Here is a 27,971-nt window from a genome sequence, read left to right on the forward strand (position 1 = left end):
ACGTGCTACACTTATATGCAATACTAGAAAACAAAAAAATATTAAGAACAAGAATACTTATCTTGATAGAAGAACCAATTGGATTGACTTGTATTTGTGTACCTTGTATTTTTTATGTTTGTATACAGTGTACATATTGTCCTCTTATTGTTAAGTATTCACTTGGTACCTTGCACTTTATTATATAGTTGTATTGCATTGAAATCGTGTGCTGGTTTTGTTTTCTTAACAATACCCCACAGCGCAGAGCCTTTTTGCTTTCTGGTAGTACCTGGAGGTTGGCAACCCTATATGAAGTCCTATTGGTTCCCGTACCCCCGGGGCTTCAAAAAACGTGTATCATTCAGAGAATGACGGGGTCCTTAAGGAATGCAGTATTCTCCGTATAGCAAGTGCAAGTCAATGCGGGGGGGGGGAGGAATATCCCATGGGCTTACTTTCAACTTGTAAAGTGGTATGTAGCAGTAATGGGGAAGTAACTATACGTTTCTGGGGCGCGGTGGAAGCAGCCCACACGGTAAGAGCCGACTGCCCTTTGGCGAGCTGGGCATACGTCTGCTGGAGGAGGGAAATAGGCGGGAACCTGAACTTCAGCCTCTGGCCAGGAAGCGAAGAGTCCTCGCCTCTTGCACTTTTGCAGGCCCGGGGCGGCTGAGAAGCAAGGCGGCCCTGCTTCCCCGCAGCGCCAAAGGCAGGGAGAGCCGGCGCCTGCCCCCCTCACCCCGAGAGCCACACTACCCCCCACCACAAAGGACCCCGCGCGCTCACACACCCAGAAGGGTGCCGTCCATGTCAAAAATGAGGTGAGTGACGGGCTTCAAGGACGACGCGGCCATGGCGCCGCCGCAGGGTGCCGAGCCGCCGACCAACCGCCGCGCCAACGGCTCCCGACCGGCTGCGCAGGCGCGCTGCCGCCGGCCCCCTGTTTTTGAGGGAAGGGGCGGGGCTAGAAACCGCCACAGCGGGAAGAGCGGATCGGCTGCAAACGGTCGCGCGCCTGTGGGGGTTCCGATTAGCATTCATCTGACTGTCGAGAGCAGGTTTTTTTTTTAAAGGCCGCGGGGAAAGGGGCGGTGCTTGCCGCGCATGCGCCCTGTTGTCAACCGAAGCCAGCTGGGTGAGGAAAGTCGCCGGTTATGTCAGTCGCGCGCCTGCGGGGGTTCCGATTAGCCTTCATCTGACGGTCGAGAGCAGTTTTTTTTTTAAAGGCCGCGGGGAAAGGGGCGGGGCTTACCGCGCATGCGCCCTGTTGTCAACCGAAGCCAGCTGGGTGAGGAAAGTCGTCCGTTATGTCAGTCGCGCGCCTGCGGGGGTTCCGATTAGCCTTCATCTGACGGTCGAGAGCAGTTTTTTTTTAAAGGCCGCGGGGAAAGGGGCGGGGCTTGCTGCGCATGCGCCCTGTTGTCAACCGAAGCCAGATTGGTGAGGAAAGTCGTCCGTTATGGCCGTTGCGTGAGGGAAGGACGCTTGGCTTGCGGAGGGAGTGAAACTGAATTGAGCGACTGAAGGAAGCGCTGGAGAATATTAAACAATCGCGTCGCGACCCACAGAAATTAAAAGGAACTGGGTCGAATCAGTGACTGCATGCCTGACGGGCGGTGGCCCCGTCCTATGTACGTTTACACAAGAGAAAGTAGTATCTGGCCCAGTGGGGCTTACTGAGTACATGTTAGTAGAAAAGGATAAGAGTCCAGGAGCACCTTAAAGACTAACAAAAATATTTTCTGGTAGGGTATGAGCTTTCGTGAGCCACAGATCACTTCTTCAGATACAGCTAGAATGTGAATCCATCGGTCTTTAAGTGGAGGAGAGTGAATTCAGACAAGCATTACTATGTCAATGTTAACAGTATGTCAATGTGAATAGCAGGCGTGATGGGATGAGCTGTGGTCTGCAGAACAGTCTGTGACAGTGATGGCGAACCTTTTAGAGACCGAGTGCCCAAACTGCACCCCCAAACCCACTTATATATCGCAGAGTGCCAACACGGCAATTTAACCTGAAGAATCCTCCTGAAGGAACCATGCAAAATAACAGGGGCGGGTTAGCTGTGCACATGCTAATGGCTATGCAAACAGGAACAAAGGAGCAGGCGAGTGGGAGGGGTGGAATTTCTCCTTTTGCTTCGAGACCGTGAATGGGCAGTTTTAAATTCGCATTTTAAAAAAGAGCCTTTAGCGAACATCAAAAACTGACCATGCATAAATGGCCAGGGTATCTGTTGTGGGGAGGGGAAGGTGATTGAAAGCCGGTTTGATTCTTCCTTAAGTGGTAGAGAAAGTCGGCATATAAAAACGTAGGGCACGCGTGCCCTACGTTCGCCAACACGGGTCTATGATGTCCAGGGGAGAGATGGGTGTGGAGAAATCAGCATTGGAAATGAGCCATGAATGCAAGGTCTTTATTCAGCCCAGGTAAATGCATTGTCTTTAGTTTGAATATCAAACTAAAGACAATGCATTTACGTGATAGGATTAGGTGTGGTATGCAGAAGAGTCTGTGATGCCCAGGGGAGAGATGGGTGTGGAGAAATCAGCATTGGTCATGAGCCATGAATGCAAGGTCTTTATTCAGCCCAGGTAAATGCATTGTCTTTAGTTTGAATATCCACTGTAATTCAGCAGTTTCGCTTTCCAATCTCCCCTTGAAATTCCTTAGTCTTTAAGGTGCTACTGGACTCTTGCCCTTTTCTACTGCTGCAGACAGACTAACACGGCTACCCACTGTGAGTACGTGTTAAGCATGGTTGCTTCATTGAGGGGAAATGGAGAACGTGGATAACCCAAGAAAATGCTAATATGAACAGACAGAATGAGGATGGAGGAAGGCAGGATATGCTGGGGGTTACCGCATTATGTTTTCCCAGCGATGGATTAAGAGTTTGAAAATGTTATAAAAAATACTGTTCGCACTTTGTTTGGCCCCTTGAGCTGAGAAGACGTCTTCCAACCATTTATTAGCCATGGTATCCAAAAACCCTTTTAAAAGTGATGTTTTTTATAACATTTTTAAACGCTTAATACATCGCTGGGAATACAAAGTGTGGTAACCCCCTTAGATTAATTAATCCAAAATAAAAAGGAGCCTAGTGGTACCATAAAGGCACACAAACTTTATTCTGGTATAAGTTTTCGTGAGTCAGAGCTGCATCTGACAACTCATAGTACAATACACAGTACAATAGATCAAATCAAGCCTGAACTGACCCTAGAAGCTAAAATGACTAAACTGAGGCTATTGTATTTTGGTCACGTCACGAGACGACAAGAGTCGCTGGAAATGACAGTCATGCTAGGAAAAGTTGAGGGCAGCAGGAAAAGAGGAAGACCCAACAAGAGATGGAGTGACTCAATAAAAGAAGCCACAGACTTCAATTTGCAAGATCTGAGCAAGGCTGTCAAAGATAGGACATTTTGGAGGACTTTCATTCATAGGGTCGCCATGAGTTGGAAGCGACTTGTTGGCACTTAACACATACACACAATACACAACCCCATCCCTTTACCAAAGTATTTGTCTGAACCATTTTTTTACAGTACAATAATATCCTTACACAAAATCAAAAGCCCTCTGGGATAATTCAATTTGCATAGTTTGCTGAAAGCCAGGAGAGTGGTAGCCTTCCTGTCCTCGTCAGGCAGGCCATTCCATAAGGTGGAGGGCACAAGAGAGAATGAACATGCGCTGGCAATTGTTGATCTTGCCTATTTACAGGGCAGCACCTGCAGAAGGTCCCGTTCAGATGAGCAATGCTGTCATGGTGAAGCATAAACGGAGGGGTGGTCCTGCAGATATGAAGGACAGAGGCCATGAAGGACTTTGCATGTGATAGCCAATGCCTTGAATTGTGCCTGGTCACTGATGGGCAGCCAATGGGAGTCATATGCATGCTCCTCCTAGCTCCTAATAATAACTGAGCTGCAGTGTGCTGCACCAATTGGACTCTTCAAGTTGACTTTGAGGGGAGACCTATGTACATTAAATATTATTAAATATGTACATTAGTCAACAAAATACTACTACATATAAAATATTATGGGATGTTCAAAGTGCAAAAAATCAGTTCACATTGGTAGAACCTTTTTTAATGGGCAAAGTCTACACAAATGCCAACTACATTAATAATAAGTGAGTATTAGAAGGGAAACATAAGATTGGATAATACATGTTGTATTCAGTATCATTCTTTAAAGTACAAGATTACACAAATCAGTGTAAACATGATTTATTTAAAATGTTAGCAATATTTTCACCATAAATAATGTATATAAAGTGTGTGCATTTTTGACAAATTATTAAGAACATAAGAAAGGCCCTGCTGGATCAGACCAAGGCCCATCATGTCCAGCAGTCTGTTCACACAGTGGCCAACCAGGTGCCTCTAGGAAGTCACAAACAAGACGACTGCAGCAGCACCATCCTGCCCGTGTTCCACCGCACTCAATATCATAGGCATGCTCCTTTGATACTAGAGAGAATAGATACGCAGCATGACTAGTATTCATTCTAACTAATAGCCATGAATACCCTTTTCCTCCATGAATATGTCCACTCCCCTCTTAAAGCCCTCCAAGCTGGCAGCCATCACCACATCCTGTGGCAGGGAGTTCCACAATTTAACTATGCGTTGTGTGAAGAAATACTTCCTTTTATCTGTTTTGAATCTCTCACACTCCAGCTTCAGCAGATAACCCTGTGTTCTAGTATTATGGCAGAGGGAGAAAAACTTCTCCCTGTTCACTCTCTCCAAACCATACATAATTTTATAGACCTCTATCATGTCTCCCCTTACCCGCCTTCTTTCCAAGCTAAACAGCTCTAAGCATTTTAACCACTCCCCATAGGGCAGTTGCTCTAGTCCCTTAATCATTTTGGTTGCTCTTTTCTGCACCTTCTCAAGCTCTGTAATATCTTTTTTGAGTTGTGGTGACCAGAACTGTACACAGTATTCCAAGTGTGGTCTCACCATAGATTTGTACAAGGGCAGTATGATATCAGTGGTTTTATTCTCTATTCCTCGTCTAATTATGGCCAGCATGGAATTTGCCTTTTTTACAGCAGCCGCACACTGGGTTGACATCTTCATTGAGCTATTCACCACCCCAAGATCCCTTTCTTGGTCTGTCGCTGCCAGCACAGATCCCATCAGTGTATATGTGAAGTTGGGATTTTTTGCCCCAATATGCATCACTTTACACTTACATTGAATTTCATTTGCCATTTTAATACCCATTCTTCCAGTATGTAGAGATCCTTTTGGAGCTCTTCACAGTCTGATTTTATTTTAACAACCCTAAATAATTTGGTGTCATCTGCAAACTTGGCTACTTCACTGTTTAACCCCAACTCCAGGTCACTGATGAACAGGTTGAAAAGCACCGGTCCCAACACAGATCCCTGAGGCACCCCACTGCTCACATCCCACCATTGGGAGAACTGACCATTGATTCCTACTCTCTGCTTCCTATTTTTCAGCCATCTCTCAATCCATAAGAGGACTTGTCCTCTTATCCCATGACTATGATGTTTGCTTAGCAGTCTTTGGTGGGGGATTTTGTCAAAAGCTTTTGGGAAATCCAAATACACAATATCCACAGGCTCATTCCTATCCACATGCTTATTGACGCTTTCAAAAAACTCTTAATAGGTTAGTGAGACAGGACCTACCCTTACAGAAGCCATGTTGGGTTTTGCCCAGCAGACCTTGCCCTTCTATATGCTTGACAATTTTATCTTTAATAATGCTTTCCACTAATTTACCCGGAACAGACGTTAAGCTAACTGGCCTGTAATTTCCTGGGTCCCCCCGGAACCTTTTTTATAAATGGGTGTTACATTGGCCATTCTCCAGTCCTCTAGTCAGAGGCTGATCGAAGGGACATATTACATATCTTTGTTAGAAGTTCAGCAATTTCCCATTTGAGTTCTTGAAGAACTCTAGGATGAATACCGTCTGGTCCCTGTGACTTGTTAGTTTGCAGTTTGTCTAGACGTTCTAGGACTTCCTTCCTTGTTACCACTATTTGCCTCAGTTCCTCATTTTCCCCTCTCCAAAATCTCTGTTCAGGAGAAGGAATCTGCCCTGTATCTTCAACAGTGAAGGCAGATGAGAAGAATTCATTTAGTTTTTCAGCAATCGCTTTATCCTCCCTTAGAATTCCTTTACTCCCATTGTCATCCAATGGTCCAAATGCTTCCCTAGCTGGTTTCCTACTCCTAATATGCTTAAAGAATTTCTTATTTTTTGTTTTGATGTGTTTAGCAATATGCCCCTCAAAATCTTTTTTTTTGCATCTTTAATTATCAGCTTGCATTTCCTTTGTGCAAGTTTGTGTTTGCTTCTGTTCACCTCGTTTGCGCAAACCTTCCAGTCTCTGAAGGAAGACTTTTTTTCTCTAATTGCTTCCTTCACCTTACCCGTTAGCCATGGTGGTGACCTCTTGGACTTATTACTACCTTTCCTGACCTGCGGTATACAAGCTAGCTGAGCATCTTGTAATGTGGACTTGAGTAACCCCCAAGCCTTTTCAAGAGATTTAACCCTCCTAACTGTTCCTTTCAACTTCCTCTTTACCAGTTTTCTCATTGTAGAGAAGTTCCATCTTTTAAAGTCAAAGGTAATTGTGTGAGATTTCCCAGTCACTTTCCCACTTACATCTAAATTAAATTTGATGCCATTGTGATCACTATTGCCAACTGGCTCAAATACATCCACATCCCGCACTAAGTCACTGGCAGCACTACAGAGTATTAAATCCAGGATCGCCTCCCCTCTGGTTGGGTCTATGACCAACTGTTTGAGGGCACAGTCATTTAGGATGTCTAAAAATTTTATCTTTTTGGCTTGACTGGAGCATACATTTATCCAATCAATATGAGGGAAGTTGAAGTCTCCCATTATTACTCCTTCATTACCTTTACATGCTTCCCTAATTTCATTCTCCATCTCAAGATCACCGTGAACCATTTGGTCAGGGGGGCGGTAGAATGTCCCCAGTACTAAATCTCCTTTGGGACCCGGAATCGTCACCCATAAGGATTCTGTGGACGAGTCTGCCTTTTTTATGGTCTCCAGCTTTTTGAACACTATGCCTTCCTTGATATACATAGTAACACCCCCTCCAATATGCCCTTCCCTGTCGTTTCTATACAGTTTGTAACCAGGGATGACTGTATCCCACTGGTTCTCTCCCCTCCAGGTTTCTGTAATGCTCACTATATGTTTTCTGTTAAAACCATGCACTCTAATTCTCCCATTTTTGCTTGGAGGCATTAGCATAGAAACACCTCCACATTGTTTCTCTCTTTCGACTTGCCTGGCATGTGCCTTTGGGCATCTTTAAGTGGCTATCCATAATTTTTTTCCATTCCCTTTCATGTCTAAGTAATTCCTATGTGGGCAATGTGAAGCATTGTCTCTTGCCTTGGAGACACCTTTAATCAGATGTGACTTGACAGCAAATAATAATAATAATAATAATAATAATAAAAATCCCAGGCAATTAAATCCAAATAGCAAAGGCAAAAAATCACATCAGAGAAAAAAGGAGTGGGGAAACAGGTAGATTAAAGTAAAATCAGTTCTCCCCTGGTGCTTGGAGGATTAGAATGGTAGTGATCAACCTAACCTTTAATGAAACAGGCACTCATACAAATCTTCCTAGAAAAATCTAAGCCTCACGAAGGTGGGTTGACATATGCTTGAACCATCTGTAATGTACATTGAATCAAGCAATTTAAGGATCTACAGCCCAAAGGTAAAATCTTACATTATTCCTTAAAATTAACTGGGAACCAATGAAGTGTCTTTAACACTAGTATGATATGCACTTAGCATGATGTCATGTTTCTGTTCAAGGACAGCCTCATGTCACATTCAGATATCTGTAACCAAGATAACATTGGATAGTGACAAGACCCTAGACTTCCACAAGGAATATTATTGATATATTGATGTTTACTGGTCTGATTGACTGTATTAATAAAATTTATTTATTATTTTATATATTGATGCTTCATTTGTCTTCTGCTTGTAATTTGATCTTTTTTCTTAGTTACCGAAGTGTCTAGATCTCTAGACAGTTTGATCAATGACTTAAAAGCTCAGGTGGTGGGTTCATGAGCAGCACATCAAAACAGGCTGAAGACCTATTTAAACTTGATTTCCAGCGAGCCGCTTTCAAAAACATCAACGAAGCAAGAAGACCTGTGGCATGGTCACACATTACAAAATCAGTGCAGGGTTTCAGAGGTTTGGCAATTAGCCTCTGAGATGTGAATTTGAAATATAGTAATTCAGTCAACACAAAGAATGATTAATATGTATGGATAGGTTGATACAACCACAGTTTTTGTGTGACTGCATTTATCTCGTGATCTCAGTTTTTTTAACTGGAATTCCCATTTTCCATTGAATCTTATTGTAATTACTTTCAGTATATCCAAGTGATGGTCATAGGATAAGTTTCACTACGGCCATTTATGCAGGGCTGTTTCCCTTGAGGTTACCCCCATGACTGCTTCAGGGCTTCCTTTTGATTATTCATGCCTTTCCCAGATTCTGGCTAAAACAGCATCCGGAAAACACAGGCAAAATGCATGGAAACGTACATGGAAAGCGAGAGAACCTCTGAGATTTGGGAAAGGCATGCATAATCAAAAGGAAGCCCCAAAGCAGTCGGCGGGTGACCGCTAGGGAAACAACCAGGCATAAATGGCCAATAATTACCTTTTAAGTGAGCCGCCATGGTCACTTCTGGTTTTTTCCAGAGTATATCTAACTGCGCTTGTTCATGTTTTGCTAATTCTGTATAGTAAACCTTGCCAATTGTAACATATAAAACAAATACAGGGTTCCTGTACATTCTTTTACTTTGTGGCAAGTGTCAGTTGTGGCTTAATTAGGATTAGCTTGAAGCAAGGTGTAAAATGGGCTTCTAACACTGAACAATAAATTGTTCAGGGGTCTTTTTGTCTCATGGTGGTTTCACTATGAGTTAGTAATCCTACCATAATAGCATTAAATAATGGTATTATTTACAAAATAATAGTGCTAGATGTGTTCTAAAAGAATTTAAACTAGAAAAATGGCTGTAGTGTATAAAAATAACATACAAATCACTCTCAGGCTTGCAGTCCCAAAGCCTCTATTTGAATCTGATAGGAGAAGAGCTGTGTGACTTTCTTTTGATTCTTCCACCCCTTTCAGGTATTAATTGCCACATCAGCAGCAGAGAATGGACAATCCCAATGGTAATGGGGTGGAGGAATTATTGAATAGTAGCTACTGGGTAGCAGCAGCAGTAGTGGATGGTGACACTGGTGGAGGATCTTTTGTAGACAATGGCACTGCCACTTCAGCTAACTCTGGTTAGTACTGCATAGAAGGCAATGGTAAACTACTTCTGATCATCTCATACCTCGAAAAATCTATGATGAAAAAATCCAAAACATTAAAAAAGATATAGTACTGGAAGACAGAACCCACAGCTCGGAGAGCATTCAGTCAGCTACTGGGGAAGAGCTGAGTAACAACTATGAGTAGTGCTATTCTTAATGACACAATTGGATTAAAGCCAAAAGGAGTTCAGTTGTTCATGTGAATGGATGCAAAAGAAAAGTCCAAAGCTGTTCAACACATATAATAGGAATATGAAACATGAGAAATATGAATCAAAATAAACTGGAAATCATAAAATGAGAAATGAAATATTTAAATGCTGCAAATCTGGGAGTAAATGAACTATAGTGGACTGGATTAACACATTTGCAGTCAGAAAATTGCTAAGTGTTTTACTCGGGAAATGACAAACACAGAAGAAATGGAGTTGCTCTAATATGAGGCAAAATGTAGCATAAACAGCCAGGGGCTATAATGCAAAGTCTAACTGAATAATATCAATCAGACTTCATGGAAAGCCTGTAACCATAATTCAAGTGTACACCCCAACAACAGAGGTGGATGAGGAAGAAACTGGAAATTTTTATGCACGTGTCCAGGAATAAATCAATCACACACCTAAACAAGATGTGCTCATAATCATAGATGACTGGAACAAAAATTGGGAAATAAAAGTAGAATCAAATATTGTCGAAGGCTTTCACGGTCAGAGTTCATTGGTTCTTGTAGGTTATCCGGGCTGTGTAACCGTGGTCTTGGTATTTTCTTTCCTAAAGAAAGAAAATACCAAGACCACGGTTACACAGCCCGGATAACCTACAAGAACCAAGAATCAAATATTGTTGGATAATTTGGGCTAGGAGCATGAAATGAAGCATGAGAGGAACTCATGCAATTCTGTGAAGACAACTATTTGTTCATTGTCAGCACATTTCAAGCAACCAAATAGATGATTGAATACATGGACATCACCAGATGGTCAATACATAAATCAAATAGATTACATAATTGGAAGCAGAAAATTGAGAAACGACCAGGAGCTGTTTGTGGTGTAGACTATGAATTGTTATTATCGAAAATTAGAATAAAGCTCAAGAAAAACACTAAAACATCCCAAAATGCAATGTAAACAACATTCCTGAGAAGTTTAAAGACGGTGTAAATAACAGATTTGCATTACTAATTTCAAATGAATTGAAACCGGAAGAATTATGAGTGGAAACCATAGATATCATCAAGAAAGAATACATAAAGACTATTCCTGCAGCCAAAAGAACTTAAAAGCCTCGATAGATGACTGGTAAAACGCCTAAAATTGCTAAAGATAGATGAGAAGCAAAAATGAAAGGTGACAGAAATAGAATCACAAGTCTAAATGCAGTGTTCCAGCAACTTGCACAGAGACAAAGAGAATGATTATAATAACCAGTGTAAACAAATAGAAAAGACCAAAAAAAGGAAGAAAAAGAGATATGGTCCACAAGATACACAAAATCAAAGGGAAATTTAAAGCACAGTTAGGCACACTGAAAGATCAACATGGAAATTTATTAATTGAATAGGACAAAATAAAGAAAAGATGGGAACAATACACTGAAGAACAATGCAGAAGATATGAAAGGATGACAGATTTATTCCATGGAGAATTTTTTGAAGAAGTACCTACAATTTTAGCAAGTATAGTGAAAGCTGCACTGAGAGCTATTGGGAGAAACAAATCACCAAGAGTAGATGGGACAGTCCAAGTCACAGAAATGGAATCCATCAAAATCTTAACAAAAGTATGCCAACAAATGTTGAAGCAGAACAATGACCCACAGACTGGAAACACACAATCTACATTACAGTTCCACAAAAAAGAGACATCAGAGACTGAAGCAACTATTGGGCCATCGCAGTAATTTCTCACACGAGTAAAGTGATGCTCAAAATAGGGCTGTTGAATTAAAAAAAATTCGGTATAGTTCGGATTCGGCTGAATTCGGCCCGTTTAGATTCGGGATATGCCGAAGTCCGAACTCCCCCGCTTCGGGTCCGTGCAATTCGGCGGGAATTCAAAGTTCAGGAAAAAAATTCGGCCGAATAAAGCCATTAAAAACACAACCGCGCCTTTCCGTGGCTCTGGGGGGGGGCATTTTTGGGGGTAAAGGTCCCAAACTTTGAGCGGAGCTTCAAAGGACGCTTCTTGAAAGACCCCCCCAAGTTTTGTAAAGATTGGGTCAGGGGGGGCTGAGATATGGGCCCCGAAAGGGGTCCCCCCACCCTTAATGTGCATCTCTGAGCAGAGCTTGCCGCCCACGCACAAAGCTCCCAGCCCCGACAAACAGCTGATAAGTTTGCAAAGCATTGCAACACAACTGCAAGCAACACGACTGCAAAAGCAACACAACTTTGTAAGCAACACCTTTGCAACTGTGCAAAGCAACACCTGACACCTGGGAGTTTGCAAACCATGGAAAGAGACAGAGGCAGCTAGCTATGCATAATGAGCAGGAGGGGTGGAATTTCCCCTTTTGCATCGGACTCCAAATGCATTCTTTTAGTCACCATTTGAAAACAAGTTTTGAGCAAGCATCCAAATAGACCTAACCGCTCTTATGAATGAGGGAAAACCTGAAGACACACAACTGAAACCCCCCCTCAAACCAGGGAGAGAGAGACTCGAGGGGGAACACACATCCCAGGCAGAACCCGCAAAAGCCCCCTTTGGCTTCCCCCCCACCCACAGAAACTGCTACCTCCCCCCCCACACACAGACTCTGCTTCCCCACACACACACACACACAGGAGAAAAATTATAGATTAAAGCCCCCAAAGGGGTCTTACTGTGGCTGTCTTCTGTTCTATCAGAAGGGGCTGGGGAGGACTCGGTAATCCAAGACGATTCCATTTAGGCACGGGACGTTTTGCTCTGGAGATGCATACTGATCCATTCATCACAATAGGGGAAAGGGGGAAGCCCATATCTCGGGACCCCCTGACCCAATGTTTACAAAACTAGGGTGGTCTCTTAAGAAGGCTTGTCTGAAGGTCCGCTCAAAGTTTGGGATCTGCACCCCCAAAAATGCGCCCCCTGCAGCCACGGAAAGAGAAAAGGGGGGAGCCGATATTTCTGCCCCCACTGAACCCATCTTTACAAAACTTGGGTGGTATCTTAAGAAGGATTGTCTGAAGTTATGCTGAAAGTTTGGGGGCTGTATCCCCAAAAAAGCGCCCCCTGCAGCCACGGAAATGGAAAAGGGGGAGGGAAAGGGGGGAGCCCATATCTCGAGACCCCCTGACTCAATGTTTACAAAACTTGGGTATCTTAAGAAGGCTCATCTGAAGCTCCACTGAAAGTTTGGGGTCTGTACCCCCAAAAATGCACCCCCTGCAGCCATGGAAAGAAAAAAGGGGGGAGCCCATAAATCGGGACCCCCTGACCCAATGTTTACAAAACTTGAGTGGTCTCTTAAGAAGGCTTGTCTGAATCTCTGCTGAAAGTTTTGTGTCTGTACCCCAAAAAATACACCCCCTGCAGCCACAGAAAGGAGTGAATGTGCACAAGCACCCCCCCCCCACACACACACACAAGGATTTCTCTCTCTCTCTCTCTCCCCGGCCAGGCCGCACATCAGTTGATTCCTCCAGTACTCAATCCTGACTGATTGGCCAGAAGAAGACCCAGCTTGGCCACCGATTGGCCGGGGGAGGAGAATGCTGCTTACTGACGGCCGAATTTGTCGGATTTATTCGTGAACTCCCGAACTCGCTGAATTCGGCCCCCCGGTTGCCCACCATTTTTGAGTTTGGTTCGTCCCGAACTAAAAACCACCGAATCAGGGGAAATTCGGCTGTTTTTCAGTTCGGGCCGAACCGAATCAACAGTCCTAGCTCAAAATCTTACAACAAAGGCTGGTACCATATATGGAACAAGAAATGCCAGATGTTCAAGCTGGATTCAGAAAAGGAAGAGGAGCTAGAGATCATATGGCAAATTTACATAGGTTACTGGAACATATGAGAGACTTTCAGAAGAAAATCAGATTGTTTTTCATAGATTACAGCAAAGCTTTTCACTGTGTGGATCATGAAAAGCTATGGTTGGTTTTAAAAGAAATGGGCACGCCACAACATTTAATTGTTTTGATGTGCAATTTATACTCTGAACAAGAGGCTACTGTTAGAATATGGAGAAACAGAATGGTTTCTACTGGCACAGTCAAAGATTATTTTATCTCCCTATTTCTTCAATCTATATGCAGAACATATAAAGAGAGCTGGATTAGATTTAGATGAAGGTGGAGTGAAAATTATATCATTGCCAATGAGATATGCAGATGACCCCTCATTACTGGAAGAAAATAGCAAAGACTTCAAATGACTACTTATGAAATTAAAGAAAGTGCCAAAGCAGGAAAACAGCTGAACATTAGGAAGACAAAAGTAATGACTAGTGATGAATTACACAACTTTAAGGTTGTCGATGAAGAAATTTCACAGTGGGTAGCCGTGTTAGTCTGTTTGCAGTAGTCAAAAAGGGCAAGAGTCCAGTAGCACAGAAAATATTTTTGTTAGTCTTTAAGGTGCTACTGGACTCTTGCCCTTTTTGACTGATGAAGAAATTGAAAGTGTTCAAGATTTTGTATTCATTGGCTCCATCATCAACCAAAAGGGAGGCTCCAAGTAAGAAATCAAGAGACTGGGACTGGGAAGGGCAGCCAAGTGCAGGTGCACATTCCCTCCCTCCTGCCTCGCACTGAGCTCTCTGGTGTCTTTATTCTGGGGTATCAGGCGGCTCAGGAGAACTGAAGGAAAATGGCACCTCTCCTTCATGGACTGTGATGGTTTCAGCAGGAAAATGCACACACCATGGACGAGGAGTACCTTTCCAGACTTCAGAAGTTAGAAAGTTATTTCTGAGGCTGGCCTGTTCATTTCCAGTACCAATGTGTGTGTGCACAGAAGACAAGTAGGCAGACAACAGTTACAGGTAAGCGCAATCCTGTTTTACAAGTACATGCCTGGGTTCATCTGTGAAATGTTGCAGGGCTTGTTCTCCCTTTGGAGCAGAAACTAGAGTGCCTTAAGGAAGATGAAACTGTAGCTGATGGTTTTGCGTACAGGCCACATGCTTTCTGTACCAATTGCTCCACTTCGACAATTTCCCCATTTCAAAAAAGACTGCTTTCAGATGCTGCTCATTCTAATGACTAGCTACCGTGGTAATTAAAGTTATTAATTTAATATTATTCCTTGTTAAAAGTGATCATAGTTAACCAAGCATTAATATAAAATATAAAAGAATTTGTTGAGCCATCCAATATGATTAATGAATTCATCATCATTATCATGATGCCATTATCCAGCGCACACACACAAACTCACAGAATGATTTGTTGTATAATTATTTCATAAATGCTAGACCTGCCATTTAAACCAGTACTTACAAGAAGCTCTAACAAATTAGTGTTGTGTTAACAGCTAAGTTTGACAGCTTTCTTCTATAATCTAATGTACTAGTTTTCAGCTGCATATTTTAGCTTAACAACTTTGCCCTCATATGAAATAGAAACAAATGAGGTTAATACAGTTTCCGAAAAATACATTAAATAGCAAGATATTCAATATTAATAATGATGTATGTTCTAATTAAGTAGGAAATGTTATCCTGAGGCCAACCATCTTGTGTTATGATCTTTTTTTTTAATCTTGAAAGCTTCAAAAGGGAGTAGTAAAGTCAGCTCTCTGAAATGGAAAATCCCAATGGTAAAACAAAAGAACCAGGAATAACCAGTATGATTGTAACCTGTTTTCTAGCAGATGTCCTGGCTTGTTTCTTTAAAAGCTGCATAATAAGCAGAACTGTAATGCTATTCCAGTCCCTGTACTTAACCTGCTAGGGCATGCTTTACACTGGATTTCTGTCTAACAAACAATTATTAAAAACAGAAAAACTTTGCCAATAATAATAATAAAAAAAACTGGTATCATAGCTTTCAGTGTTGATTCAAAAGTGATTGCTATTACTTTTCTTTTGTCATTACCAATAACAACATTCTGAGGATTGGTTTAGGGAAGAGATAAACAGTAGTTTCAGACCTGAAATTTGCTTGAAAGAGGCACCACTTCTTTCAATGCACTGTATACATACACTTCATTTGTCTTGGCTCTGATGAAAAAGGCTTTGCTGATTTTTTAAATATGTAAAAAAAAATCTGTTTACCAGAGGTGAAAGTGGGATGAGTAAATGCATTACAAACCGCAGTCCCTCTTTTAAATAGTGTTTGATTCTGTGAAAAAAAGGAGTTGTCTCCAAATTCATGTGATCAAATTGGCATGCTGAGAATGTGCGTTGTTGAGTAGGTTTACACAGAGTTCACTGTATAGTGAAATGGCTGCATGATTATTTCATCATCTCAAATGTTCAGCTTGCATTTCAGGCTATGTTTACTGTGCTCAATCTTAGTTTGACAAATTTGCAGTACTATGGTAAATGTGACAATGAGCCAGTTACTTCATGGACTCATTTGACTTGTACACTGTATCACCACATCACGTATTTTTGTACTACTAGACATCAGAAGGGAGAAAAATGAAGAGTCTGTTACATATATGCTGTTTTCAGTACTGGTCATGCTTCTGCCGTAAGATTACAGTCACTATTTCATCTATGGCTTCATATTCAGAAACATGAACTAAAGCATTTATTGTGAACATATTCTTGCATGGAGTTCAAATTGAGATGACCTTTTCTTGTAGTTAACCATGTAATTTCTTGTAGTTAACCATGCAGTGGCAATCTCAGTGGATCCTATGATTGTGACCAGTCCAGAAAGTGCTTTGAATACGCATTAGCCAAGAAAATAAAGTTTATTTATTTTAAAAGCTGTTTATTGCATGCAGGAGAGCCCAGCTTGGATTCCTTTCTCCCATATGGTTACTGCACAGTTTATTTTTGCTTCTCTCATCTGTATTCTGCATGATTTCAGCAGAGTAAGAAAAAGAGAAATCCTATACAGCTTAACAAACAGGAAGTAATGCTTGTTGGAAGTGGGTCAAATCTCCATAGATACAGTTGCTTGCAAAATAATTTGGCTCATTTTCAGCACAATCCTGTGCAGAGTTATTCCAGTCTAAACTCATTGAGTGGAATGGATTTATACTGGGATAACTCTGCATAAGATTTTAATGTTAGTTCTATACCACAGTGATACATAGCATAAGTGTGTGATGAGAATTATGTTATAACATAATTAGATTTTTATTTTGATATTTTTGCTTTTATAATTTGCATACAGCATACAAAAAAATGTCATGCAGGGCTTAATTCTCACCAACAAAACAAAGTAAGTTACTCAAGAGTAATGTGTTACAGCACACATAATTACGCAAAAAGTACGCAAAAAAAGTTTACAAAAAGCCTCACAGGGCTACAATCTGTCAATAAGCCACTCAGGGTTACTATTTATCAATTGTGACAGCAGTCACTAGTATAATCACTGAAAACCAGGATGAAAGAGACAAATTAGCTAGTATGATAATAGCAGGTAGGTGGCAAGAACGCGTTTCAGAAAAAACCTTCTTCAGCTTGCCAACCAGATGGCTGTTGTGGAAACCGCCGCTGCGAATTGCTTTCAGGTGTTAACAGGTATTCATGGCATATTTCTGAATGCAACAAAATGAGCATCATTGTAACAAAGGTCAATAAGTTACCAAATTTTAAACTACATGTACAACTATAAAAGCAAGGATAGAATAGCTTACCTACATCTTCAAAGAGTAAGGAGTATAAACTCAAGGATTGTCAAGATGGAAATACGGGGCCAAAGACTTCAATAGATACATTCAGCTGTATCATATGAATGACAGGCTGTACAGCATATTCAAGAAAAAAAGTAAGCATCATTATAACAGGAGTCTATAAGCAAAGATTATAGAACCCAAATTTAAACAGCATGTACAAGTATAAAATAGCTTACCCACACCATCAAGGAGTAAAGAGTTTAATCTCAAAGATTTTCAGAGTAGAAATGTGGTGCAGAAAGCCTCATTCAAATACATTCAGCTGTGTCAAATGGATGACAAGCTGTACAGCATGTTAAAGAGATAGTAACCAATTACAGAAAACAAGAGAGATCGAACTCTGTATTGAGTCCGCTAGGAGCTAAGGTTTTAACGAAAAATATGAATCTTCTTTCTTGGCAGTTTACGATTTTTTTTCACGTCCTGGATTGAAATGGTTTTGGGCGATATTGCGAAAGAACGAAGAACCTCAAGTCTCGGTCAGTATGGCCATGGCTGATAAAATGCTGGACAGCTGGCGTGTCTTTCACGTTGACCCTGATTCTGGCGCGGTGTTTGCCAATGCCGAGCCTCACCTGTCTAACTGTGCAGCCCACGTACATTTTAGGATTTGCACAGGAACAGATTAAAGCATAAACGTGGGCAGAAGCACAATTGGAGAAATGTTTTAAAGTGTAAATGAATTTGCCATCCATGGAGGTAACTTGCTTAACTGGTAAGCTAAAAGGACAGGCGGAACACCAATTACATTTAAAGTGGCCACAAGCTGATAGTCGTTCTTTCTGAGTCAGCATGTCTGTTTAAATGAGATGGTCCCTTAGGTAAGAGGTTCTTCTAAGCCCTAAAATGGGAGGATGTGTACAGCCAGGAATATGATCTAGAATATGCCAATGATGTAGAATAATCTTTTTGATATCGTAGGATAAGTTGGTGAAATTGAAAGAATCGGTCAGTTTAGATGAGGATGATTGTTCACATTTGAAAGAAATTAAGTTCCTGTGATCAGTATTGGCAGCTTTATCAAAGGCTTGAAGCAGAACAGAGTCGGGATACTGCCTGGATCTAATATCTTGCATTAATGATTGGGCAGCTGAAACGAAATCCTCAGGTTTTGAAGCGTTGCGCTTGAGTCGCAAGAATTGGCTTTAGGGTAAAATTTTACAAAGATGAGCCGGGTGGTGAGACAAAAAATGCAGCCCACCTCCACGATCTGTGGGGGTTTTTTTTATACAGTTTGATTTGAAGTTTGTTGTCATTAGAACAAACAGTTTCAATGTCCAAAAAAGGCAGTGAAGTGGCATTGAAGTTGCCAGAGAATTTCAAATGGGGGTTAATACATATGGGTAATATGTAATTGGATGTCTCTTTTCTACAAAGTCAGTGCTACTAGGCTGAATAAGTAATAACCTTTTATAAAATATGCTGCCGTAGCAAATTTCAAAATAGGAGATAGTGCTCCTATGTTAACTAACAAAGTTAATTATGTAACATAATGGGGTCAGATTGCCCTGGTTCAGAACAAGGAATAAATTGGCTAGTTAAATGTTAACACTACACATTTCACAAGTCATGGAGATAAAGCTTTTTGGATTTCATATCTTAGTTGCAGACTTTAGCAGAAGGTAAGCACACCTCTTTAGTGATTTATTTGTGTTTGTTAAGTGTCGTCAAGTCGCTTCCGTCTCATGGCGACCCTATGAATCAATGTTTATATTCTTTAGAAATGAACAACATATTGACACACTACTGTATAGAAATGCAAATGTTGTTGATCCAGTCAAACTTAAGGTAATAGCAGAAATAATATATTTTTCACTTGAGTTGCTTTTCAACAAAATCTGTAAATTTTAAGGCCATAAAGATGTTTGTTTTTAAATTGTTTTCTTAAGGACCAATGTTTTCTTAAGATTTCCTTTTTTCAGTCTCTGTAGAATGTACTCAGCCTTTCTTCTATATTTACTTGTTTTCTTATAGAATTTATTATCTTAAAGATCTTAATACTTTAATTCTTGAGTTTCTTTTCCTAATTCTATTATATTTTCTTATCATTTAGTTAATTCTCTACCTGGTTAAACATATTCAAGCTGTTCAGTTATAATGTTAGAAGATTTTCATCTATTAATTTATTTCTCCGAAATGTCCTTTACCTTGAGCCTATAGCATTCTTAATATGTTTGCTCTGAAGGATTTGGATAGATCCCCAGTTATTAGCAATTTTCTTTTATTAAACATGATTTATGTCTGCTGGATGATACTAGGGCTGTCAATTCGGTTCGGTCCGAACTGAAAATCAACCGAATTTCCCCTGATTCGTTGCTTTTCTGTTCGGACGGATCCGAGCTCAAAACTGGCGGGCAACCGGGGGGGCCGAATTCAGCGAGTTCGGGAGTTCGCGAATAAATTCGGCCAATTCGGCCGTCAGTAAGCAGCATAACCGTCAGTAAGCAGCATTCTCCTCCCCCGGCCAATCGGTGGGCAAGCTGGGTCTTCTTCTGGCCAATCAGTCAGGATTGAGTACTGGAGGAATCAGCTGATGTGTGGCCCGGCCAGGGAGAGAGAGAGAGAGAGAGAGAGAGAGCGAAATCCTCGTGTGTGTGGGGGGGGTGCTTGTGCACATTCGCTCCTTTCTGTGGCTGCAGGGGGCGCATTTTTTGGGGTGCACACACAAAACTTTCACTGGAACTTCAGATGAAGCTTCTTAAGGTACCCCCCAAGTTTTGTAAACATTGGGTCAGGGGGTCCCGAGATATGGGCTCCCCCCTTTTTCTTTCCATGGCTGCAGGGGGTGCATTTTTGGGGGTACAAATCCCAAAATTTGAGCGGAGTTTCAGACCAGTGTTCTTAAGATACCCCCCAAGTTTTGTAAACATTGGGTCAGGGGGTCTCGAGATATGGGATCTCCCCCTTTTCCCTCCCCCCTTTTCCATTTATGTGGCTGCAGGGGGGGCTTTTTTGGGGATATAGCCCCCAAACTTTTATCATAGCTTCAGTGAATTATTCTTAAGATACTACCCAAGTTTTGTAAAGATGGGTTCAGTGGGGGCAGAAATATCGCCTCCCCCCTTTTCTCTTTCCATGGCTGCAGGGGGCGCATTTTTTGGGGTGCAGACACAAAACTTTCACTGGAACTTTAGATTAAGCTTCTTAAGGAACCCCCCAAGTTTTGTGAACATTGGGTCAGGGGGTCCCGAGATATGGGCTTTCCCCTTTCCCCTATTGGGATGAATGGGGCAGCCGATCCAATCCTGTGTGCATCTCTCCAGAGCAAAACGTTCCGTGCCTAATTGGAATCATCTTGGATTACAGCCCGTCCTGCTGGAACAGAAGACAGCCACAGTAAGACCCGTTTGGGGGCTTTAATCTATAATTTTTCTCCTGTGTATGTGTGTGTGTGTGGGGGGAAAGCAGAGTCTGTGTGTGTGTGGGGAGGGAGCAGTTTCTGTGGGTGGGGGGGAAGCCAAAGGGGGCTTTCGTCGGTTCTGCCTGGGGTGTGTGTTCCCCCTCAAGTCTCTCGCTCCCTGGTTTGAGGGGGGAGGTTTCAGTTGTGTGTTGCAAAGGTGTTGTTTAACAAGGTTGTGTTTGCAGTTGTTTTGCTAATTTCTCCGCTGTTTCTCCCGCCGAATTGAACGGATCCGAAGTGGGGGAGTTCGGACTTCAGCACGTACCGAACCCACAAGGGCCAAATTCGGCCGAATCCGAACTGTACCGAATTTTTTTTTTTTTTGACAGCCCTAGATGATACACAGTCCTTTATATAATATATGAGGATTTTTTTTCTTGGTAGACAAAATGCAATATACAAGCTCTACATAATTTGTCATTTGCTTTGATGAAGATTGGGTAAACATTTCAAACACTGATTTCTTCATTGAATACTTTCCACGATATAAAGCAGTCCTAACCTCTTTCCAAAAAAAATTTTTATAATTAATGCTAGACTTTGAAGTAAATTAATAATGTCTATGTTAATGTGGGGTAAATGTTGACACACTGAAATAGCCTTTCTAAATATATTTGCAACATAAATATATTAATAGGCCTTTTAATTGAAGCATACGTTAGATTAATATCTAATTAAATTAAAATGCAGTGTTAGTGTGGCAATACAAGAAGTGAACCATTTCCTTGTAGGAGCCAGACAGATTACTAATTTTCTGATATCCCCTGCTTCTCTGCCCAGGATTAATTTGCATTGCTTTTGTTATCTGTGTTGACTACTTTGTAATGTATTATAAGACCTATGAAAACTGCCTCATGAAAACATATTTAGTATTATAGCAGGGTCTTTTGGAGATAGAGAAAGGGTCTTGGTTTTTTGGGGTTTTTTTTGGCATTAGAATGATACACTTGAAAAATCTTTCCACTTGTGAATTAACGAAGTATTGCCTTTAGTGCCTATCATATAGCTTAATCACATTGCCTGTCTCTATGGCTTAATGGGCAAAGGCTGCCCCCCCCATGCAGACAGCTAAATCTATGCAGCAAGACCACAGCTATCTTTTGGGGGGCTCTACTAACCTGTGGGAATGGGTTAGTAGAAATAAATCCTTAGTACCATATTAACTCTGTTAAACTTGTTTCCTGATTCCAATAAATTAGTATTTTTATTGTCAGATACCAACTCATTTATTACTTACAGGCTTTCACTTTTCACTCTAGCAGCTAGAAAGGTAAAAGCAAAAAAGGTGCCAAAGAATGTAACTACCCAGAAATGATGACCAGCTAGGATATATTTTCATTATATTATATTTTATCATAATTTATGTGGCATTTTGTATTTTATCTTTTATCTTTATTGTATAATCTTCTTGTTTTATAGTTTAATATACCTTGTAAAGGCCTTTGGCTATCTACAAATAAAATATTTACTTACCTTAATCTTTTTAAGAACATGTTTAGGAGTTTTAAGAACAAAAACCACCAGTTTTGAAGCAGCAATTTGGGTTGCAATCCAAAAGAGCTTGCAAACACTGACTATGGCTAGTGTGCAGCCAGAAACTAGAGGGATAAGCAGGTAGTGGTCTGCTGGATAATGAAGAGAAGGGACAAACAAACATTACTTGAACATCTTTAAATCATCACATCTGAAGCAGCTCAAATGGACAATTGATAAATTCTGTTACACTATTCACTGTTATCCGAATAATCTGAAAGATCATTTATCTGTGTTTGTGTCACAACTAGGGTCTTTATATCGATATACCAGATTTTTAAAAAACCTGAAAAACACTTCTGCGGTATTTTTTTTTGGGAGGGGAGGGTTTACTGGCCAAACAATGGCAGCAATAAATGGGGGCCGAAAAAGTGGAGCTTCCAACCAGCCCCACCTCCAGTTTCCTTTGGTTTGCTTTGGCGAGGCAGCAGAGCTCATGCTCTGCTTCTGTGCTGAAGGACTGGATGCAGGGCTGACTATCCCCACCTCTCATTTCCTTTGGCTTGCTTTGGCGCAGCAGCAGAGCTCAAGCGTGATGTAGTAGTTAAGAACAGTGGACTCTAATCCAGAGAACTGGGTTTCATTCCTTACTCCTCCACATGAGTGGCAGACTCTAAACTGGTGAACCGAGTTAGTTCCCCCACTCATACACATGAACCCAGCTGTGTGACCTTGGGCTAGTTACAGTTCGCTCTGAATTCTCTCAGCCTCACCTACCTCACGAAGTGTCTGTTGCAGGGAGAGGAAGGGAAGGAGATTGTAAGAAGGTTTGATTCTCCTTAAAAGGTAGAGAAAGTCAGCATAAAAAACCAACTCTTTCTTCTTCCTCCTCCTCCTCCCCCCAGACCGTCCTGCCTCCAGTTCTTCAGAGCAGCAGCAGAGCTTGCCCTCTAAGCCCAGCCTTCAGCTCTGCATGTATTTTTTGAGTCTGGGTTTATCAAGCCCCGAATTTTTCCCCAAAAAATCCAGGAAAAGCCAAATTAAGTATTCATTGTTTTTTGATTTTTTGAAAATTTCCGGATCTAATAAACTTGAAAAATACTGAAAAAAAATTGGAGCACACCCCTAGTCACAACTAGGGCCATGCAAAAAATTCAGTAAATTTCAAGTTCAGGTTTATTGGGCTCGATTTTTTTGATATTTTTTTTTGTAAACCCGGAATAAGTCAAATACCCACACCGGTAAAGGGGTATTTCGCTTTTATTTCTGGGTTTACCCAAAAAAATGGGTCCATTATAGTCTATGGGGATTTTTTCAAAGCTCCTGTGGGGGCATTTTTGGAGGTAGAGTAACCAAATTTGCAGCGTAGTTGCAAGGGACTCTCCTTACACAGACACCCAAGTTTGGTGAATGTTAGGACAGGGGGTCCAATTTTATGAGCCCGCAAAGGGGTCACCTCCATCCTCCAGGCATTTGTGAGCCAAGCTGCTTTACAGGTTTTCAGGTTCAGAAGTTCAGCATTGCCGAGGAGTGGCAGAAAGAGCCGATTGGCAGGCTGGCGCCTAAAGGTCTGGGGGCTCCCTTCTTATCTGGGGTGTGTAGCATGATGTCCATGCAAATTAGCTTCCAAACTGAGGGAAACAGCTTAAATGCAAGAAAAATAAGGCACTGAAAACTTGTGGTTGCGAATGATTTCTTATGAACCGTCCTTTATTATAGTCATCAAAAATCTGATTTCAAGAGATGGTCATGGTGCGGGGAAACAAAGCCTTTACTTGGGGCTACCTTCAGTTTGAGAGCAGGTTTTCAGGGGAGGGGGTGGTGATATTGGAGCCAGCCAAAGTTGTGAAGGAGATTGCTCATCCATGTGGGTGAGCAGTCTTCTTCAGAAAAAAGCCTGTTCATTAGCTGTTGAGGCTGGTGCTTTTTAATTGGAGGGTATATCCCTCTGGACGGGACTGGGTAAGCCCTGTCTTTTAAATGATCCTTCTGCCTCCAGACTATCCTGATCCAGATTAACCCACTGAATGGTGATGGATAGTTTGGTCAGACCAAATTGGCTCTGATTACACAACCCCTACCTCAAACAAAACCAGTCAAAGATAGAAAAATGTGAGAAAGAACAGAGCTGTGCATCTGAGAAAAGGCAAATAGCCGAAACCCAAAAAATCTGAATATCTATTCGGCTCTTTCAAGAATTACCAATTTGGCTTCAGGCAGATCCCCAGGTTTTGGTATTTGGTTGACCTGAAACCCAAATATTGCCCAAACAACTAATTTCGGGTTTATTTTTGGTTCGGGTATATTGATATGCACCACCCTAGTCACAACTATTAATCTGATGAAGACGTCGCCAGACAGCCTGGAAGCTCTATAAAGTTCATTTGACTCATCCATAATAGAATAATTACATCCTTACTTTTTTATTGGAATTAATTACAAGGAGCATTTTTACAATACCTTCTGCTGCCATGGGACTCTGCTCACTGGCAGGCATAAATCACAGTAGTGTGCACAATCAGATGTAAGCACTGTCAGGAATTAACCTCAACATATCACTTAAATTAGCAAATTTCACAGATGTTGAAACCAGATGAGCATAGCTAGAAAAAAGAAGGCAGGATTAAGGAGGTTTAAATAATGCAGTGATGCACCAAGGGCAAAAGAAAGTGACAAGGCAAAGTTATTTACATACATCAGGCAAAACCTTTTAAAAGGATGGAGATTGACTACCTCTGCATTTTAACACTTGCCATAGTAGCTTACTTACAAACCCTGTTTTGCAATCTGTTTTATAAGATGATTTATTGCTAGGCCCTACCTACAATGATTGACTTCAATGGTAGGGTGGGGCTTTTGCTGTAGCTATATATTTGGGGCTAGCATGCAAGAAAGCCTTAGCTCTGCAAGCAAAAGAGCCTCATGAAGGAAATGTTACAGTCAGCGTGATAAAAGCATCTGATACAGGATAAAAGGTATGTGGGTCTAGTAACTGTGCACCTTCAGCAACAGAGCAAGGAAGGCAGGATACCAGCCTCTTTTTCTCTCGTTATTGGATGAATGTATTGCTCCAAATAAACACCTTACCTTCAAGTTAAAGGCCGTTGAAAGAGAAATCAGTCCTGAAAATAGCCAATAGGAAGTGTGGGGGGGGGGTCTATCAATGAATCGCACAGAATGCTTCCTGCCTGCTGTCATGGACAATGAGGGTATAAGGATAGGGAGACATCAGGTTTCTTGGGAGGGGGAAGAATAATCTCTTAGAAGGGACTTGTTCCTCAGATGGGGAACCAGTATCTCTTGCACAGTGGATATCCCTCAGGGGTGGGGGTTGGTAATGAGAGCGTCAGGAATCGTAGTGAGATAGGTCTGTGACAGTATTTTGGCAAGATAGTTGCTTGCTTGCTACGGCCAAAGGTAGCAGATGTCACATAATAACTTAGGCTGGTTTTCTGGCTGAGGAACCAGTGGTTGTGCTACACACTAGCATCAGCTATGCTGGGAAGTGCTAGATTCAAGACCAGCTGCACCAGTCTAGACCAACGAGATTTTCAGGGTATAAGCTTTTGAGAGCTAAAGCTCCCTGCATCAGCTTTGACTCCCAAAAGCTTATATCCTGAAAATCTTGCTAGCCTCTAAGGTGCCACTGGACTCAAATCTATCTATTGCACTGCAGACCAATATGGCTGTCCTCTGAAACTATGCTGGGAAGTGTAGTTGCATGATCCGGGCGGGGAAGTGTACATTGTTAGACAGGAAGTCCAAGTCCTTGAAGGTGACATTCTCAGAACCATTGTTCATCGGTGTGGCTTCTGTGCAGGCCCACATTGTGACTGCGTGTGTGCAGGCCAGCCATGGAAAAGATGTCCAAAGCTTTCTCGTAGACTCGGAGGGCCCCTCCGCCCTCTGGTTTCAGAGCCGACAGAAAGAGGCAGTGTGAGCTAGGCCATGGCTCTAAGCTTCCCCCTTCAGAACCGACGGGAGGGAGCTCTTCCGTCAGGGAGCCTCTGCCAGGCCGCTCCTCCAGGTTCTCGGGTCCAACCGAGGCCAAGGAGGAGGAGAGATTATTTCAGTCAGGCAGTCTGCAGCCAAAGCCTTAGAAAAGACCCCTTCTGCATTGGAGGCTCTGTCAGGCAACACCTCCCGTTTCTCCCCTCAGAGTTGACACAGCCAAGGAAGGGGGATGTGCCTTTATTCAGGCTGATGTGGAGCCAAAGTCTTTGAAAAGAGCAAGTGAATGGCTCTGTCAGATCCCCCTTGCCAGGGAGTGGGAAGGTGCCTTTCTTCAGGCTGGCAAGCTGCCGAAGCCTTTGAAAAAAGAGCTGCTTTGAGTCCAGATTTATCCAGTCATGCCTTCAGGGACAATTGGTGGCAAAAAGAGCAGGCAGCTCTGCTGGGTGACTCCCTCAGGCCGATGAGGCACAGAGAACGGGTGTTTATCAGCACCATTTTAAGCCACAGTTGGCACAATCCTGAAGAGGCATTTGGAGCCCTAACGAGAAAGTGGAAATCCAGAGACATTTCTTCTTTAAATGTAGTTTGTTCTTCACTAGAATGACTATTGATGAGACAAATAATTCTCCTCAGCCTCAAGAATGAGGTGAGGAAAAACCACAGAACAGCAATAAAGAGCCTCTCTTTGCAGCGGCAAAAAGAGGACTGAGGGAGCAGCGCCACTCCTCCTGGTCATGTGATCATTTTGGCGGGAAAGTGCCAGAGGAAGGAGGGGTGCTCCTCATTTACTAAAAAGCTTTTGAATTTTTTTTTTTTTTTTTGAGTTTCTAGTTTACTAGAAAGCTTTTGAATAGCTCTAGGGAAGGGGTGGAAGATACAGGGAAATTGCTTAATCATGGATAAATATTTTAAGAATATATTTCAAATATATATATTTTAATACAGGTGTGCGATGTGAGCCATGTTCTAATATACGTGGAATAAATATATATTTTTACAAGAAGCCACATTAAAAAAATGTAATCATGTCATTTTTTAAGGATACTTTTTAATAAAAGTATATTTGGATAAAAATGAAAGTTTTTTTACAGTCTTATATTTGTGAAAGATTCACTAATTTTCTTTTTTATCCTTGCCTCTTTTTTTTCTCTTCCCAAAGGGCTTTTATGTATTTCTTCACCTTGTATTATGCAACTGAATATATTAGGATGTGCACTATATTAAAATTTTATGTATGACCACTGAAGAAGGCCTATGTTAAGCCGAAATGCATCTGGTCCTAGTTTGGTCATTGTATGGATGTACATCAACTGTGTATGTGTCATATGTATTTATCTATTGGGAATAGTAAGCCTACATTATAGGCCCTGTGTTTTTAGTTATACTGTGCGCCATATTAAAACTTATATATTTGTTATTATTTTAGCGTTGTTTAGCTCAACTCTTTTGTTTTGAATCAATTTCAAGAGCTCATAGGGTGTGTGTATATCAAGGTGCTTAGAGATGGAAACAAAGTACAGGTGTTGATGCCCAAATGCCCAAAAGCTCTAGCTAAAATGGGAGACATGGAGTGCTTGGTCCTGAATATGATTAACCTTCATGAACACATGAACCTGCCTTCTACTGAATCAGACCCTTGGTCAGTATTGTCTACTCAGACCAGCAGTGGCTCTCCAAGGTCTCAGGCAGAGAATAATGATGCAGAAACTCGTAGGCATTTTGGAAATCTTTTTTGATGGGAAAACTCAGTGAGATACAGCTATAAAGATATAAACTATGTAGAAAGGAAGAGATGGATTGACTCAATAAAGGAAGCCACAGCCTTCAGTTTGCAAGATCTGAACAAGGCTGTCAAAGATAGGACATTTTGGAGGACTTTCATTCATATGGTTGCCATGAGTCGGAAGCGACTTGACGGCACTTAGCACACACACACACATGTAGAAAGGCCAGGAAGGA

General features: G+C 41.7%; 1 protein-coding gene across 1 annotated transcript in view; it reads left to right on the forward strand.

Annotated features, from left to right (window-relative positions):
* Positions 1-744: 744 nt before the first annotated feature.
* STS (steroid sulfatase) overlaps positions 745-27,971 on the forward strand; it is a 109,201-nt gene continuing 81,974 nt past the window's right edge. Inside the window, exon 1 of the mRNA XM_056861862.1 lies at positions 745-803. Coding sequence (XP_056717840.1) covers positions 790-803 — 14 coding nt within the window. The 5' untranslated portion in view covers positions 745-789. The remainder of the gene's footprint in view (positions 804-27,971) is intronic.

Source organism: Euleptes europaea, chromosome 16 (genome assembly GCF_029931775.1).
Source record: "Euleptes europaea isolate rEulEur1 chromosome 16, rEulEur1.hap1, whole genome shotgun sequence".
Taxonomy (NCBI): domain Eukaryota; kingdom Metazoa; phylum Chordata; class Lepidosauria; order Squamata; family Sphaerodactylidae; genus Euleptes; species Euleptes europaea.